Genomic DNA, 15,641 nt, shown 5'->3' with positions numbered 1-15,641 from the left:
TCCTTGAAATCACCTCCTAAGTATATTATTTCTACAAGGCCGAACCTAAAATGGTATACATGCACCCTATAGTTCTTAGAAACATTTGCTAAGCACCATAACTCTAAATGGCCGAACCCTAATAAGCCTAAAAGGGAAATTGTGAATGTTTTCTTAGTACCATGATGTATGGCCGAAATGTATGCCATAGTATAGGACCTATGCATGAAAGCAACTAGTAAAAAAAATTTCTCCTAGGCATTTTCATCTTAAAGGGGCCGAACATATGTCAAGAAGGAAATCAAGTTTAGATCTTATAATTCTAGAGCTATGTACTAAGGTGGCATATGTGATTAGGCCAAACCGAAGCTTGAAAAGAGATCCAAGACACTAAGACCTTCATTTGGCCGAATCCATCACCTACGGGAAAAATTAACAGGCCGAAAAAGTGTAAGTGATTTACGATTGTTGTAGTGGTTTCCCTATGGTTGCCACCCCTTTATGTTAAAGTGTGGTTTGACTACAATCTGTTGTATGATGTTGTACAGTGATATGGGTAAGGCTACAGCCGTGCTGGACTGGAGTACTAGCTTAACAGTCTTGCCTTTATTCTTAGGCAAACTCTTATGAAGTGCTGGTAAGGTAACAGTTGTTGCTCTTAATTTTGTATCTCTTTCCTTCTTTGTGATTTAATATTCGTGCTCCATTAACCACTAGCAAACCCCTTTGTAAAGTTAAAACAGTCTTCCTCTTTATAGTTATAGTTAACATTCATTCATATTTTATTTATTTGCCTATGTGTAAAGAAATACAAATTGATAAATATAAAAATGTTTTTTTAATCAATTTGATTACTTGTATTGGTCCTTTCTTCAATCTGGAGCCATGTGTATATATATTCATTTTCTATATTTATTGTTCAAAAGGATTTGTTTTTGACCATGTTGGTTGATAGGATTAAAAAGGAAAAACTAATTTACCTCATTTAATTAAGTTCTGTTTTCTTGCTTTGTCAAAAATGATTTATAGTCTTTTTCTGTTTCAATTTTGCTTTAATATATATGATTATAAACCCATTTCATTGCCTTTGCAAATTCAGGTTGGTATCCCTGTGGTCTCCTCAGTTAGAGTATTGGTTACATTTACAAAGTTTGAAGAATTACAACAAGTAGATGAGTTTGAATCAGCCCCATCAAGTCCTACTGGTGTTGGCCAAGAATACCCAGAAGTGGCACAATCATCATCATCATCATGGTTTCAGTGGATAAAGGCACCCTATGCACAATCCAGTTCATCTACTACTGATTCAAGTGGTAGGATAAATGATAGACAAAGACCTGTTCGCAATTCCCTCAGACTATTCATTGCAAACTATGGATTCACGGTGGAAGAATCACAAACGTGATACTTAATTAGGCTGAAACATTGGAAAGCTTTATGCTTGAAGGATAGTAGATGGTGCACAAAAGATTGCAAAATTGGAACACAAGTTCAGTAAATTCATTATTTTTTAAGATTTTTCCTTCCGTTTTTAACACAGCTACGTATTCAGAATTCGAATTCAAAACCACTAATAAGTTAGACTAACTCCATACGAGATGATCCACATGCTTCTTGTTATTTTTTTCTTTTTCTTTTTTATAGATAGTTAATTCATTTTAGGTTGAAAACTTATTATCATTAACTGTGGACAAATTATATTATCATCAGAAGGCTTATAAATGAAAACAAAACAACTTAAGGATCTAAGAGGGGTTATGGATTTGTGGTATTGTATATATGAACATCAAAACAAAATTGATATGAAAAATGATAACAGTTAGGGTAAAACAAAAAATACACAATTTCCTCGAATGAATTCTACTAGTGTGACTATGAAGCATGGATACTTCTCCTTAGAGTTAGACATTCGTATAACACTTGTAGAACATGTGTCAAACTGATGGAACCTCAATTTGATATAAAGAAGAAATCAGATATAGATTAATAGACAATTACAATAGAAAGAATAAGAGGAAAAACTCCACTCGAAGATAACAACCTAGCCTGGGGAGCTTCCCTATTTCCTCTCATAATTCGCCATCCTAATTCCCCGATTACAAATAATAATCAGCATAAAGAAATTTCACCCTAAACATCTATATATAACTAATTCCTAACTAATGAGTTTCGATACTTCATTAAATGCCCATTAATACTTTCCCTTCAAGATTCACCTTGTCCTTAGGTTGAGAAGGAGGAGATCTTGTCACCTGGGTCTCATTGCCTAAAACATGTTACTTTATTTTCAATGGTCGCTCTGCCCCAAAAAACAAAGTCCAATAGTGTTCTCATGAAGAAGCCTTTCTAATCACAAAACATATTGTCTTCTCTTTACTTGGTCCACTAATTTTGGCCCATGGAGCTCTTGGCTCATTATTATTTTCAGCAAAATTTCATTACATTTAGTCACTATAGATATTGGGCCTTGGTCAAATATAATTGCTGAAATTATTTTAATGGGTTGGATGGAGCCCATATCTTTTTCTTGTGACACACATTTCTGTTGGGCTTGGCCCATTTGGTCAAAAAATTGACCTAATTTCAGTAATGTCTATCTTGCCCCACCTTTCTCCCTCCCCTTCTCTTTTAGGCTTCTTCTTTTTTCTTCTTCCACCTTGCATCTTCTTATTTTTCTCTCTTCATCTTCATTCTTGTCTTCTTCTTCTTCTTCTATTTGTTGTTGTTATTCTTCTTCAAGCTCTGTTTCCTCTTCTTTTTCTGCAACTGCTGCATGTTCTTCGCTGATTTTTTCTTCTTTGTGTCCTTCTTCATATCGTTCTTCTTTCTCTGTTTTCTTCTTCTTTTGCGGCGTAGGATGGGTTGTTGCACCCCCATGTGAAGATTCGGTTGTTGTCCCATGATCGTTGGAGTTTTGCATGTTGCTACTCTGCATTTTTCCAAATAGGTTGCACCGTCGTCGGAACCTCGCATGCATATCACTGTTCTAGTCATTCTCACTGACCCTCCTTGCAAAACTCCTTCCTCTTTGTCTCTTTCTTCCTCTTCTGCCTCTTTTCCTTTTCTTCCTTCTTCATCTTCTCTTTTTTCCTTTTCTGCAACGTCTTCTTCTTCATCTTTTATTAGAGCTTCTCACTTCTCTTCCCAAGCATCTATGATTTTTATCATCGCAATGACCTCTGATGTGCTTGTCTTCTCCAAAGCTTTAAGATTCATTCTTATTTGTGACTTTTTTTTATAGATCTGGAACACTCCCAAGATTAGAAGTGCTCTGATACCAAATTGATGGAATATCAATATGATATAAAGAAAAAATCAAATACAAATTAACAGACAATTACAAGAGAAAGAATAAGGGGGAAAACTCCACTCCAAGACAACAACCTAGCCTTGGGAGCTCCCATATTTCCTCTTCTGATTCTCCATCCTAATTCCTCAATTACAAAAAACAATCAACGTAAAGAAACCCCTCTCTAAATATCTATATATAACTAATTCCTAACTAATGGATTTGGATACTTTATTAAAGGCCATCACAAACATTGCTCATAATTTGTCCATTAGCTCAGACACAACTGACACTCATATATGGCTGGACACTGGAAGGGCATGACACTCGATAAAAATTTGCAAAAAAATTACTTTTCTCTTAAAGTAACTTTTAGAAAGTTCAACTTAAAATATTAAAAAATTAAAAATGTGGGATATAGCTAGTAAGACAGATGATTTTGGATCACTTGATGATTGTTGAATTCTTAAATTTACTAATTTATCAATTGACGAGCCAGAGTTCGAGGTTGGCTTTTTCAATGATGATGATCAATAAGGGAGTGAAAAGACTATATTGACCGAATTCTTTCTTAAAGTGCTTATATTGTACAATGATGCCTCTTAAAAATATATTTTTGTGACGCTCATTCTCATAGGGAAACTATAACACCCCATCGGCCGACGTTATGTTAACTCAAATTATGGTAATAAAAGCGCTACATATTGAATTAAATAAGCGGAGGATTTAATAAAGTATCACTATGGCTTACTGTAAGAACTCGCACCGTTAAGTAAGGAAGTTAATTAATTAATTATGAGAAATTAGGATATAATTCCATAATTGGCCCTAATAATTATGAGAAGGCTTAAATAATATTGGTAAGTGATTAATAATGCTGAAAGTCGCTTTTCTGACGAAAAGTGCAGATACCGGTTCTGCTACTCGGTATAAATGCGTACCGATGAAGTATCCCAGAAAATTATGGAAAGTATGTATATGTCACTAGAATAGTGTATAGGACTTGTAAAACGAGTTTCAAGTTAAAATAATGAGAACTGGTGCCAGAATTGATACTGGCTATGGAAAAGTGCGTACCGGAAAGGTGCTGCGAAAAAAAAAATGATAAATCTTAGAAAAATGAGTGGGTTCAGAATCCTAAGTTTGGGATTAAAATACTAAGTGTAGCTATTAGTGCTAATATAGTGTGTTTTAACTTAATACTATTATATAAGGGAATGCACATATTTCTAGGTCAGAAATCTCACACCTTACGTGCCTCCATTCTGAAGCTTAGTGTCTCCCAAAATGTCACCTTCTCTTCTCCTCCATTTTGTGAACCTTGAAGCCATTTTCTTCATAGAATCCCCACCAAAACACTTTGGGGTAGTGTGAATAGCATTGTGAGTGAGTAAGGCTTCTCATTTCTGAGCTTACAGATGTTGTGAGTGGGTGTTTGGGGGCTGACTTCCATGGTTTGAGTGGTTGAAGTCATTTCTTTGTGGTTGATTCTTCAAGAAGTTATCTTGTGAAAGAAAGAACCAAACTTTGAGTGTCATTTTCGTGGCCCTAGTGTGTATGTACCTTGAGGCTGATTGGTGAGCTCCAAGAGCATCTTCTTCCTCTGTTTTGAGCCTTGGGTAAGTTCACCTACCTTGATCATGAGTTTTAATGGGTTAAAGCTTGAGCCTTGACATGTTTAATAAGCTAAACTAGTAACCAACACATATATGAACCTATAGATGCTTAAAAATGGGTTCTTGGACGTTTAGAAGTGTTAAAAACACAACCTTTAAATGCAGAATCTGCATTCTGTCGCGAAATATCCGGATATGAAATTCAGATATTGGTATCCGGATATGGGGTCTTGTGATATCCGGATATGCATATCCAGATATGTGATATCCGGATATGTCCCCGACAAATATTCGGATATTCTGGATTTACGTGAACAGTAATGGTACTGTTCATACAGAATGACGTTATGGATTTGTGGACCCTAGATTGATGAAGTGGGACTTCTGTAATAAATAACCTAAGTCAGAATCTAAGTGATTAAGGGCTTGTGGCTTTGTGAGAAGCCTAAAGACATGAAACGTAAAAGAGAGGCGTTGTCTTTATGTCATATGCTTGTATGTTTCAATATTGATATGATTTCTGGTCCAAAACAGATTGTGATTCTGCGGTGTTTGGACTTGAGCTTGTATGGACTCTTGGCTTGGATAGCTAGCTTGCACGATAAGCTTTTGTGTCCTCGGTTTAGTCATTGTTTGTTCCACCATATCCCATGGGGGGATGGTGTATATGCATGATGTGTTTACATGCTTTGATAATTGCAAATGTTGTTGAGCTTTATGTGCAATGACTTGTAATATGTATGTGTTGTTCCACTTTGACGGTAAGCCTAAGTATGTGGCGTCATACAAGACGATGACACTGTGGGTGGGTGCAAGTGGCGTCTTGCATTGGAGTGGGTAATAGACGTATTCTTGTATTTCTCTGGCCAGTAGATTAGTTATAACACACATGACATGATTATCTGTTGCATTGCACTGGTTTTGGAACTGATATTGAATTACTGCTTTTAGAACTTATATTGCACATTTAAGTGAGCTTGGGGTGGAAGATCCTTGAGGACCCATTGTCTTACTGAGATTTCTGTTTAGAGATCTCACCCCACGTTTGGGGTACATATTTCAGGTTCAGGTAATGAAAGGGTTGAGACCTCTAGTGGCAGGAGGCCGGAGCTTAGCTGATATTTCAGCTTATGCTGTTTAATTTTGGATGCTGGATGATATTTGTTGCTATTATGTTATTAGTTTCATGTTATGGATCTTTGAGCTGAGACTCTGTTGATTATGTTGCTATTTGGTGAGCATGGCGATTGTCCATGCCACATTGACTTGACTTTATGTTTTTAGTTCAGAGTTGTATTAATGTATCAGGATATTGTCCGGACTACGTGTTGTAGATCCGTGACTTAGATACTCACTTATTTATCTATTGAGGTATTTCAGTTACCTGTCTTTTGCATTTACATACAGGCAATATTTTGGAAATGAATTAAGTAATTCAACTTGGTAATGATAATGACGTCATAATTGAAAGGAAAAAGAATATTTCACATTTTTAATTAAGTGTGGCTTAATACGATGGCATGTTAACAAACCGGGTATACACGGGGTGTTACATTTTATGGTATCAGAGCACTTTCTAGGAAAAAGCCTGTATGTATTGATATAATTTAGGATGTTTTGTTGAGAGTCGTGTCTGTGTGTTCTCTCTATTGGGTTTTGCTATGATAATGCATGTGTGACCACACTGTGTGGGCCTGATCAACTCATTCTTTGTGTAACTTGTGCAGAGTCATGGTACTATCTCGGAGGAACCGAGACACTAGCGGGGATCAACCAGATCCTGTCCTGGCTGCATTGGCTGAGATGCAGGCGGCTTGACAAGCCGACCATGAGGCCATGAGAATGGTAAACCAGGCTATGTTGGACGCCGTCAGAGAGGCGAGCAGGAAAGTCACTGAGGATGTATTGGAGGCTAACCGCCTGGCGAACATGACTATGATGAGGGTCATGTTGGAGGAGATGAGGGCTGGTCCTGCTGTTGGTCAGTTCCCTCCGCCACCACCTCCATCGCCACCACCACCTCAACCTCCACCTTGCCTTCAGGATGATAGCCAGAGTCATGTTGAGGGTACTGGTCAACTCACTGGGGTGATGGAACCCTATGTGGAGCCTGCTGAAGACCGGGATGTGATTGATCGCCGGCTTAATGCTTTTCGCAAGCATAAGCCACCTACCTTTGATGGGTCTTATGATCCTATTTCTGCGGCGAGATGGCTACAGGCGTTGGACAAGATCTTCCGGGTCATGTAGTGTACTGATCCGCAGAAGCTGATGTTCGCCACGTATATGCTGGAGAGAAATGCCCATGAGTGGTGGATGAACAGCTCTCATGCTTTTGAGATGCAGGGTCATGTTATGACATGGCCATTCTTCGAGGATTGCTTTCTGGGTCAGTACTTCCCTTATGATGTGCAGGAGAGGAAGCAGGGGGAGTTCGACAGGTTGGTGCAGGGCTCGTTGTCTGTTGATGAGTACCTAGCAAAGTTTAATGAGCTGGTGAAATTTTCACACTTTCGGATGGCTATGCCTACTCCGACCTTTTTGGCTGCTAAGTTCCGTAGGGGACTTAGCGAGGAGATAGTTGTTCCTTTTGCTGGAGCGGCTTCGAGAGATTTTGGGACACTGGTGCAGCACTGTCGGGACATCGAGGATGTCTGCATTACGAGTAAGGCCAAGAGGGCCAAGATTGCTGAGACCAAGGGAACTGGTAGTTCCACTTCCTGGAGGGACAAGAAGTATACTGGTAAGGGAAAAGGGAAGCAGTTGGCGGCTAGGAAAGCGCCAAATCAGCTCAAGAAGACTTCTTCACAACAAGGAGGTTTTGCTAGGCCTCCTTCCACTCCTAGGTGTTCGGGTGTGGAAAGGAGCATGCAGGATGTTGTGCTACGGGGCAGCTGATCTGTTTTCACTGTGGCAATGAGGGCCACTATTCTAGAGATTGTCCGTAGTCGACGGCGCGAGCTGCAGCAGTTCAGGCAGTTCCTTTACAGATGGTTCCCCTTCCACCTACAGCGGCACCTGTTGTGCCACCTGTTACTGGACGTGTGTACACGTTGGATCGCCAGCAGTCGGACCGAGCTCCGAACCTTGTAAGAGGTACTATCTCCATTGGTGGATCTTCTATCAATGTATTGTTAGACTCCGGGGCTACGCATTCCTTCATTGCTAGCCCGATTGCTGTGGGGCTTGAGTTGCCCATGTCTGTGCTTTCTCCACCGTTGCGGGTTACCACCGCCACCAGAGAAAAGTTTGATTCTACCACTGTTCATCGAGATGTCGTGTTCCAGTGGGATGGCCGTGATTACTCGGTAGATCTAATTGGATTGTCGATGGCCAATTTGGAGATTATTCTGGGTATGGATTGGTTGTCCAGAAATTATGTGTGATAAACCCTTGGTTCATCAGGTTTTTAAGCATGAATTAATATCAATTTGTATGAATAAATGGATGGAAAAGAGGTTAATGTCCTGGAAATCTCTCAAATACAAGTTCTGAAGCATATGTTGAAAATTTACATTGTTTTTGTAGGAAAATGAAGCTCAAGGATCAACAGAGAGAAAGAAGAAGATTCTGAAGAAAAGGAGAATGCTCAAGTGTTGAGCGCTAAAACGTCCACACAGAACGTTTTAGTGCACTGCTGCAAACTGAAGACAAAAGTTGCTGGTGTTAGGCGCTAAAACGTCCAACACTAACGTTTTAGCGCGCTGCTGTTGGAAAAGTTTCTGGTCTTGGGCGCTAAAACCTCCAAGTCAAACATTTTAGCGTTGGAATCAGTTAAAAGTAGTAGGGCATCCGTCAAACATGGACGCTAAAATGCCCATCAATGAACGTTTTAGCGCCCATGGCAATTTTCAGTTGTATTTTGTAACTCTATAAAAGGCAAGGGCCTTCACAACCCATCTATCATATCATATATCTCATATCTGAAAGTAACTGGCCTTGAAGGTCGTAGCATGTGAGAGGGAAAAACAAAATTTTTCTTATGCGGAATCACACATACAATCAAGAATCATGCTTTATGACAATATGATGTTACCTTTGTTTGTGAGTTCAAAAATCCAAGACGATCAGTGTTAGGTTTCGTAACAACCCAAAAATCATGTACTTGAAATTAGCCTAATGAAATGGAATCAAAGGGCAAAGCCCATATTCAGTGAACGATTATCCTTGAAAAAGCAAAGTTAGTCTTGAGTTAGAACGACCTTGAACCCACTCTAACTAAGATAAGTAATAGAGGAAACTTCGATTGGGATCGGGATCGGGATCCAAAGTTAGTCCCCGAAAGTATAATCAGCGATCGGGATCCTAAGTTCACATCCCGATTCTGGTCTTCATTGCAACAGGCGTTCGGGACCCAACTACGATTGAGCACGGCGTATCACCCCCAGACCGATGGACAAACTGAGAGGACAATACAAACACTCGAGAACATGTTACGGGCCTGCGCTTTAGAGAAGGAAGGCTATTGGGATCAGAACCTGCCATTGGCAGAATTCTCTTACAATAACAATCATCATGCCAGTATCGGTATGGCCCCGTAAGAAGCACTTTATGGAAGAAGGTGTCGTACACCTATATGCGGGGAAGAAGTTGGTGACAGAGAGTTGTTTGGACCAGATATGATCAGGGAAACGACAGAGCAGATCAAGATGATCCGAGATAGGCTACGGAAAGCCCAAGATCGACAGAAAAGTTACTATGACTTGAGGCACCGACCCCTAGAATTTGAAGTAGAGGATCATGTATTCATCAAACTCTCCCCTGTTACTGGTGTTGGCAGATCTCTTGGTGTAAGGAAGTTAAGTCCACGATATATCGGTCCCTATCAGATTCTGAAAAGGGTAGGACCGGTAGCCTATCAGTTAGCATTACCACCCAATCTGGCAAACCTTCACGATGTATTCCATGAAAGCCAGTTGAAGAAGTATTTGGCGGATCCCTCCCATGTTGTATTACCGGATATTGTGGAAGTAAGACCCAACTTGAAGATTCCCGTGGTACCGTACAAGATTCTAGACAAAGAAGAGAAGCGACTTCGCAGCAAAGTGATACCAATGGTAAAGGTGCAATGGCAAGGAAGAACTCCCGAAGAAGAAACCTGGGAGCGATTAGACGAGTTCCAACAGAAGTATCCTGACTTAGAATAATTGTAATTTTCGGGATGAAAATTTTATTATGTAGGGTGGATGTAACAACCCAAAAATCATGTACTCGAAATTAGCCTAATGAAATGGAATCAAAGGGCAAAAACCATATTCAGTGAATGATTATCCTTGAAAAAGAAAAGTTAGTCTTGAGTTAGAACGACCTTGAACCCACTCTAACTAAGATAAGTAATAACCCAACTCAATGTGGTTTAAAGCCCAAACAACGTCATAGCCCAACCTACTTAAGAATGTAAACAAGAAGATCAATTGAGAAAGAATTGAGCTCAAAGAAAATGCAAGCCCAATTTATTAATTGAATAAGACTTGACCCCAAATAGTATACATACAAGGATTTAAGCCCACAACACTTATACCCAAGTCTAAGCCCAATTGCTAGTGACCCAACCCTTATTAACCCAATGGGCCGAACCACTCACAAAGCCAACCCAAACTCAGCCCAACTAAGGGCAAGCCCAACCCAAATCCATGAACCAACCCTTGATGAGGTGTCATAACATAATTGGAAGAATTTGAATTGATCTCACCTCCCTCACATGTTAACTTCTGCCTTAGCAAGAAGAAAAAGGAAAGATTATACTTTCTACACTCCATAGGCGCTACATAAGGAAAGAAAGAATAAAATATGAGATTGTGTAAGATACACTCCAAGCCTTAACCTATGCATGTGACTTCCTTCTCTTGATCCAAACAAAAGCAACTCTCCTCTCCCCAACCCATCTTGGCCGACGCAAGCAAGGAAGAGAGAAAGAGGATTGCTTCTCCCACACTCCAAGCCATGCATGACACACTCGAAAGACCAAGAACTTTCTCTTCTCCCTAAGCACACGGCCACCAAGGAAGAATCACATGATCACACCTCCTTCTCTCCTCACATGGTTCGGCCAAACTCTCCAAGACAAGCAAGGAGATTACTTTCACTCAAACCCCTAACCAAGACCAAGTCAAATGCCAAGTGGATCACATGTAATGGTCACCCTAGGAGGTTGTAAGAACCATCACCTCTCCCCCTTGCATGTTCGGCCGCCCCTCTCAACTAAGACAAAGTAATTATCTTTCTCACACTCCACACTCATGCACCATACACCCACCAATGCATATGAGTAGCTTCCTTCACACTCACAAGTCATACTCTCAAGCACACCTAACCTAAACCCCTAGGCAAAATGATGACAAAGCTTGAATAAAAAGGATAGGCAAAGAGCTTATGATTTCCTATTGGGATCCCCATGTTATGTATTATGAAAGAATATGCACGTAGGGACTATTTACACAATTATCATCGTTTTGAACTTTAGATATATATTGTTGTGCTTACCACATAAAGTTAAAAAGATGTTATATCTAATTTAGCCATCAGAATGAATCATTGAGATCATGGGATCCTTTAGTGCTAGTATTTTCACTTTACTGTAATTTATCTAGCTCTCGTCTTCTAAAACAAATTGGATTTAATGGTTTTGGTATTGCATAGACTTTGGAAAATAGAATTCTTTATGTTAAATTGTTAATAATCCTATGGGTAAGGCTGCAGCCGTGCTGGACTGGAGTACTAGCTTAACAGTCTTGCCTTTATTCTTATGCAAACTCTTATGAAGTGGTGGTAAGGAAACAGTTGTTGCTCTTAATTTTGTATCTCTTTCCTTCTTTGTGATTTAATATTCGTGCTCCATTAACCACTAGCAAACCCCTTTGTAAAGTTAAAACAGTCTTCCTCTTTATAGTTATAGTTAACATTCATTCATATTTTATTTATTTGCCTATGTGTAAAGAAATACAAATTGATAAATATAAAAGTGTTTTTTTAATCAATTTGATTACTTGTATTGGTCCTTTCTTCAATCTGGAGCCATGTGTATATATATTCATTTTCTATATTTATTGTTCAAAAGGATTTGTTTTTGACCATGTTGGTTGATAGGATTAAAAAGGAAAAACTAATTTACCTCATTTAATTAAGTTCTGTTTTCTTGCTTTGTCAAAAATGATTTATAGTCTTTTTCTGTTTTAATTTTGCTTTAATATATATGATTATAAACCCATTTCATTGCCTTTGTAAATTCAGGTTGGTATCCCTGTGGTCTCCTCAGTTAGAGTATTGGTTACATTTACAAAGTTTGAAGAATTACAACAAGTAGATGAGTTTGAATCAGCCCCATCAAGTCCTACGGGTGCTGGCCAAGAATACCCAGAAGTGGCACAATCATCATCATCATCATCATCATCATCATGGTTTCAGTGGATAAAGGCACCCTATGCACAATCCAGTTCATCTACTACTGAAGACCAAGTCAAATGCCAAGTGGATCACATGTAATGGTCACCCTAGGAGGTTGTAAGAACCATCACCTCTCCCCCTTGCATGTTCGGCCGCCCCTCTCAACTAAGACAAAGTAATTATCTTTCTCACACTCCACACTCATGCACCATACACCCACCAATGCATATGAGTAGCTTCCTTCACACTCACAAGTCATACTCTCAAGCACACCTAACCTAAGGCAAAATGATGACAAGGCTTGAATAAAAAGGATAGGCAAAGAGCTTTCCCCCCCCCTCACAAAGGCCGTGTAAGACCCCAAAACACAAGACAAAGGATCCCTCTCCTCCTCACACATTAGCTTCGGCCTTGAACTCAAGAGTAAGAAAGAAAAGAAAGCAAAACACTCAAACACTATACCTTCCCTCACTCCTAGCTTCGGCCATGTCAAGACAATAGGCCTAGGATCACCTCAAAATTATTCCAAGATCCCCAACTCCCTTGTCTCCACCCACATAGGTAAGGTAAAGGGTTCCACCTCATTTCTTTTAGTGTTGATTAAGGATACTAAGCCCCCCACTCTCTTTATGTAGAGGAAGATCAAGAAGTTGTTGGAAGCAACTCTCAATCTTAGAAGGCTCCTTGAAGATCAAGTGTGACGCATTGGCTAAGATTTCATCCTAGACATCATCATTAAGCTAAGGTCTTAGGAACCCCTCCATCTTTTCAAGCTAGTAGGAATGAACCCCAACTAATTTACATGACTAGATCTTGGACTAATAAAGCTATGCATGCATCTATCATCCTTGAAATCACCTCCTAAGTATATTATTTCTACAAGGCCGAACCTAAAATGGTATACATGCACCCTATAGTTCTTAGAAACATTTGCTAAGCACCATAACTCTAAATGGCCGAACCCTAATAAGCCTAAAAGGGAAATTGTGAATGTTTTCTTAGTACCATGATGTATGGCCGAAATGTATGCCATAGTATAGGACCTATGCATGAAAGCAACTAGTAAAAAAAATTTCTCCTAGGCATTTTCATCTTAAAGGGGCCGAACATATGTCAAGAAGGAAATCAAGTTTAGATCTTATAATTCTAGAGCTATGTACTAAGGTGGCATATGTGATTAGGCCAAACCGAAGCTTGAAAAGAGATCCAAGACACTAAGACCTTCATTTGGCCGAATCCATCACCTACGGGAAAAATTAACAAGCCGAAAAAGTGTAAGTGATTTACGATTGTTGTAGTGGTTTCCCTATGGTTGCCACCCCTTTATGTTAAAGTGTGGTTTGACTACAATCTGTTGTATGATGTTGTACAGTGATATGTTTGGTTGTTTGGAACTAATATTTTGTTCATGTAAGATTTGTTATGATGGCCTGTGCACTAATACCACAAAGGCAACCCGACGAGGACCCTGGGTATTCGTCCGTAAGACCATGGAGAGTAATTGCCATGGCAGGATTGGTATGATGATATGAAAGCATGATTATTTTCCAAACTATGTTTCAACGTTTCTCCTATTCTATTATTGTATATGTTATTATATGACAGTTGCAGGAGTAAGCATCATGGTTTGGAGGTTACTCCAACTGTGAGTCCTTACTGAGACCCCCAATCTCACCCCTCTTTGGGGAATCCCCCTTTCAGGTAAAAATGACCAAATGGGTAAGACAAGCAAGAGGTTGGTAAGACTTGAAGAGGATACTGCGCAGTCATGTGCAGATAAAGTTGATACTACGCTGTCAATTGTGGATAGAGTTATGAAACTATGTTATGAAGGACAGTTTGAGCAGGCCGACTATACTAAATGGCAAGAAATTTTTGGAGGCTATGATCGCACTGAATCCTTATGGATTGAGTGATGCACTTAAGTTATATTTTGGATGACTGTAATAGATTATGTATTTCGATTACTTTAGACATTTAACCTGCGGTTAAGGTACTATATTTTGGGTGTTTGACTTGAAGGGTTTATGTTTATGGGACTATGCGAGTAAGTAGTAAGACTAAAATGTTTTCAGCCATGTATGGATAATTGACTAAGTTTCTATATCAGAAAGGATTAAGAGGTAGATATGAGATTAGGACTCCACCATGGTGCCTACGACTTTTCAAGGGAACCAAGAAGAGATTAACTTGTAGGAACTGTTTTGTTTTCTCTTTAAGGTAAGAATGTATAGAAGTTAGATCCCAAGATGATTTAGAAATTAATACGAATCGTGACATAATGTACCCTAGCCTTGTGGATAGACCGTAGAAAAAAGAAGAAGAGAAACTCATGACTAGAAAGAGATAAGATTATTAGATAGGAGAAGAAAAAGAACGAAATTAATTCCCCATTAGTAAATCTAAGTTAACCACGCTTAGTATAAGTCTTCCGCGCGTAGTGTGTCAAGCAATGTCAACACCTTTGATGAGTATATATTAAGGGTGTTACATTTAATGGTATCAAAGCAGTTTCTAAGCTTTAAAGTAAAGACTATTCTCTAACCCCTTCCGTTGTTATCCTTGTAGCACTTGTGCAGCATTATGCCACCGCGTAGACCACCTACCCGCAACAATCCTCAAGGTTCCGAGGACATGCAAGGCCAAATCAATACCTTAAGGGATACCATCACACAGATGCAGACAAACGCGGGGGAGATGTTCCAGAATATTCTGAATGAAATAAGACGCAACCCTCACAACACAACCCATAACAACACCGCGAGCGGCTCAGGCACCGGAGGAGCCGGTGGTGGTGGTCCCCAACCGCCCCCGAACCATGGAGCGGCGGGCCAGAATAACCAAGATCTACTGCTGACATTTAGGAAACACAAACCACCCTCATTTCAAAGAGGACATGATCCGATCGTGGCTGTACAGTGGTTACAGGCCATGGACAAAATATTCAGAGTGGTCCAATGCACCGATGATCAAAAAGTGCTATTCTCAGTGTACATGTTGGAAGGAGACGCCCATCATTGGTGGGCTAATGCGTCTCAACCTTTGGAGATGCAAAATGCGGCAATTACTTGGGCAGTATTTGAAGAAATGTTCTTGGAGAAGTATTTCCCGATGTCAATCCGGGACAGCAAGCAAGGTGAATTCGACCGACTCATACAAGGGAACATGATGGTGGACCAATATCACGCTAAATTCAACGAACTACTCCGATTGGCGACTTACCGAGGAACCATGCCCATGCTGGATTTTCTGACGGCAAAATTTCAAAGGGGCCTGTCCGCTAGGATTGCGGAATTGGTAGCTGGAAACGACACCTGTGACATGGCCACCCTGGTGAACCGATGTAGAAAGGTGGAAGCGGTCGGTTTGCAAAC

At 39.8% G+C, this 15,641-nt stretch overlaps 1 protein-coding gene and 1 pseudogene across 1 annotated transcript; both read left to right on the top strand.

Moving 5' to 3' along the window:
* The window catches only part of LOC133305583 (uncharacterized), a 36,286-nt pseudogene extending 27,829 nt beyond the window's left edge, over positions 1 to 8,457 (top strand).
* A 1,046-nt stretch (positions 8,458 to 9,503) lies between these two features.
* LOC133305582 (uncharacterized) lies at positions 9,504 to 12,366 on the top strand. Its single transcript, XM_061505839.1, has 2 exons — positions 9,504 to 9,941; positions 12,115 to 12,366. The coding sequence occupies exons 1-2, from the start codon at positions 9,504 to 9,506 to the stop codon at positions 12,364 to 12,366; spliced, it is 690 nt and encodes a 229-aa protein (XP_061361823.1).
* The last annotated feature ends 3,275 nt before the right edge of the window (positions 12,367 to 15,641 follow it).

This window comes from Gastrolobium bilobum, unplaced genomic scaffold (assembly GCF_033153095.1).
Source record: "Gastrolobium bilobum isolate Gb01-03AN ecotype WA unplaced genomic scaffold, APGP_CSIRO_Gbil_v1 utg17671, whole genome shotgun sequence".
Taxonomy (NCBI): Eukaryota; Viridiplantae; Streptophyta; class Magnoliopsida; order Fabales; family Fabaceae; genus Gastrolobium; species Gastrolobium bilobum.
The sequence above is the reverse complement of the archived record's forward strand: the minus strand, read 5'-3'. Positions and strand labels throughout refer to the sequence as shown.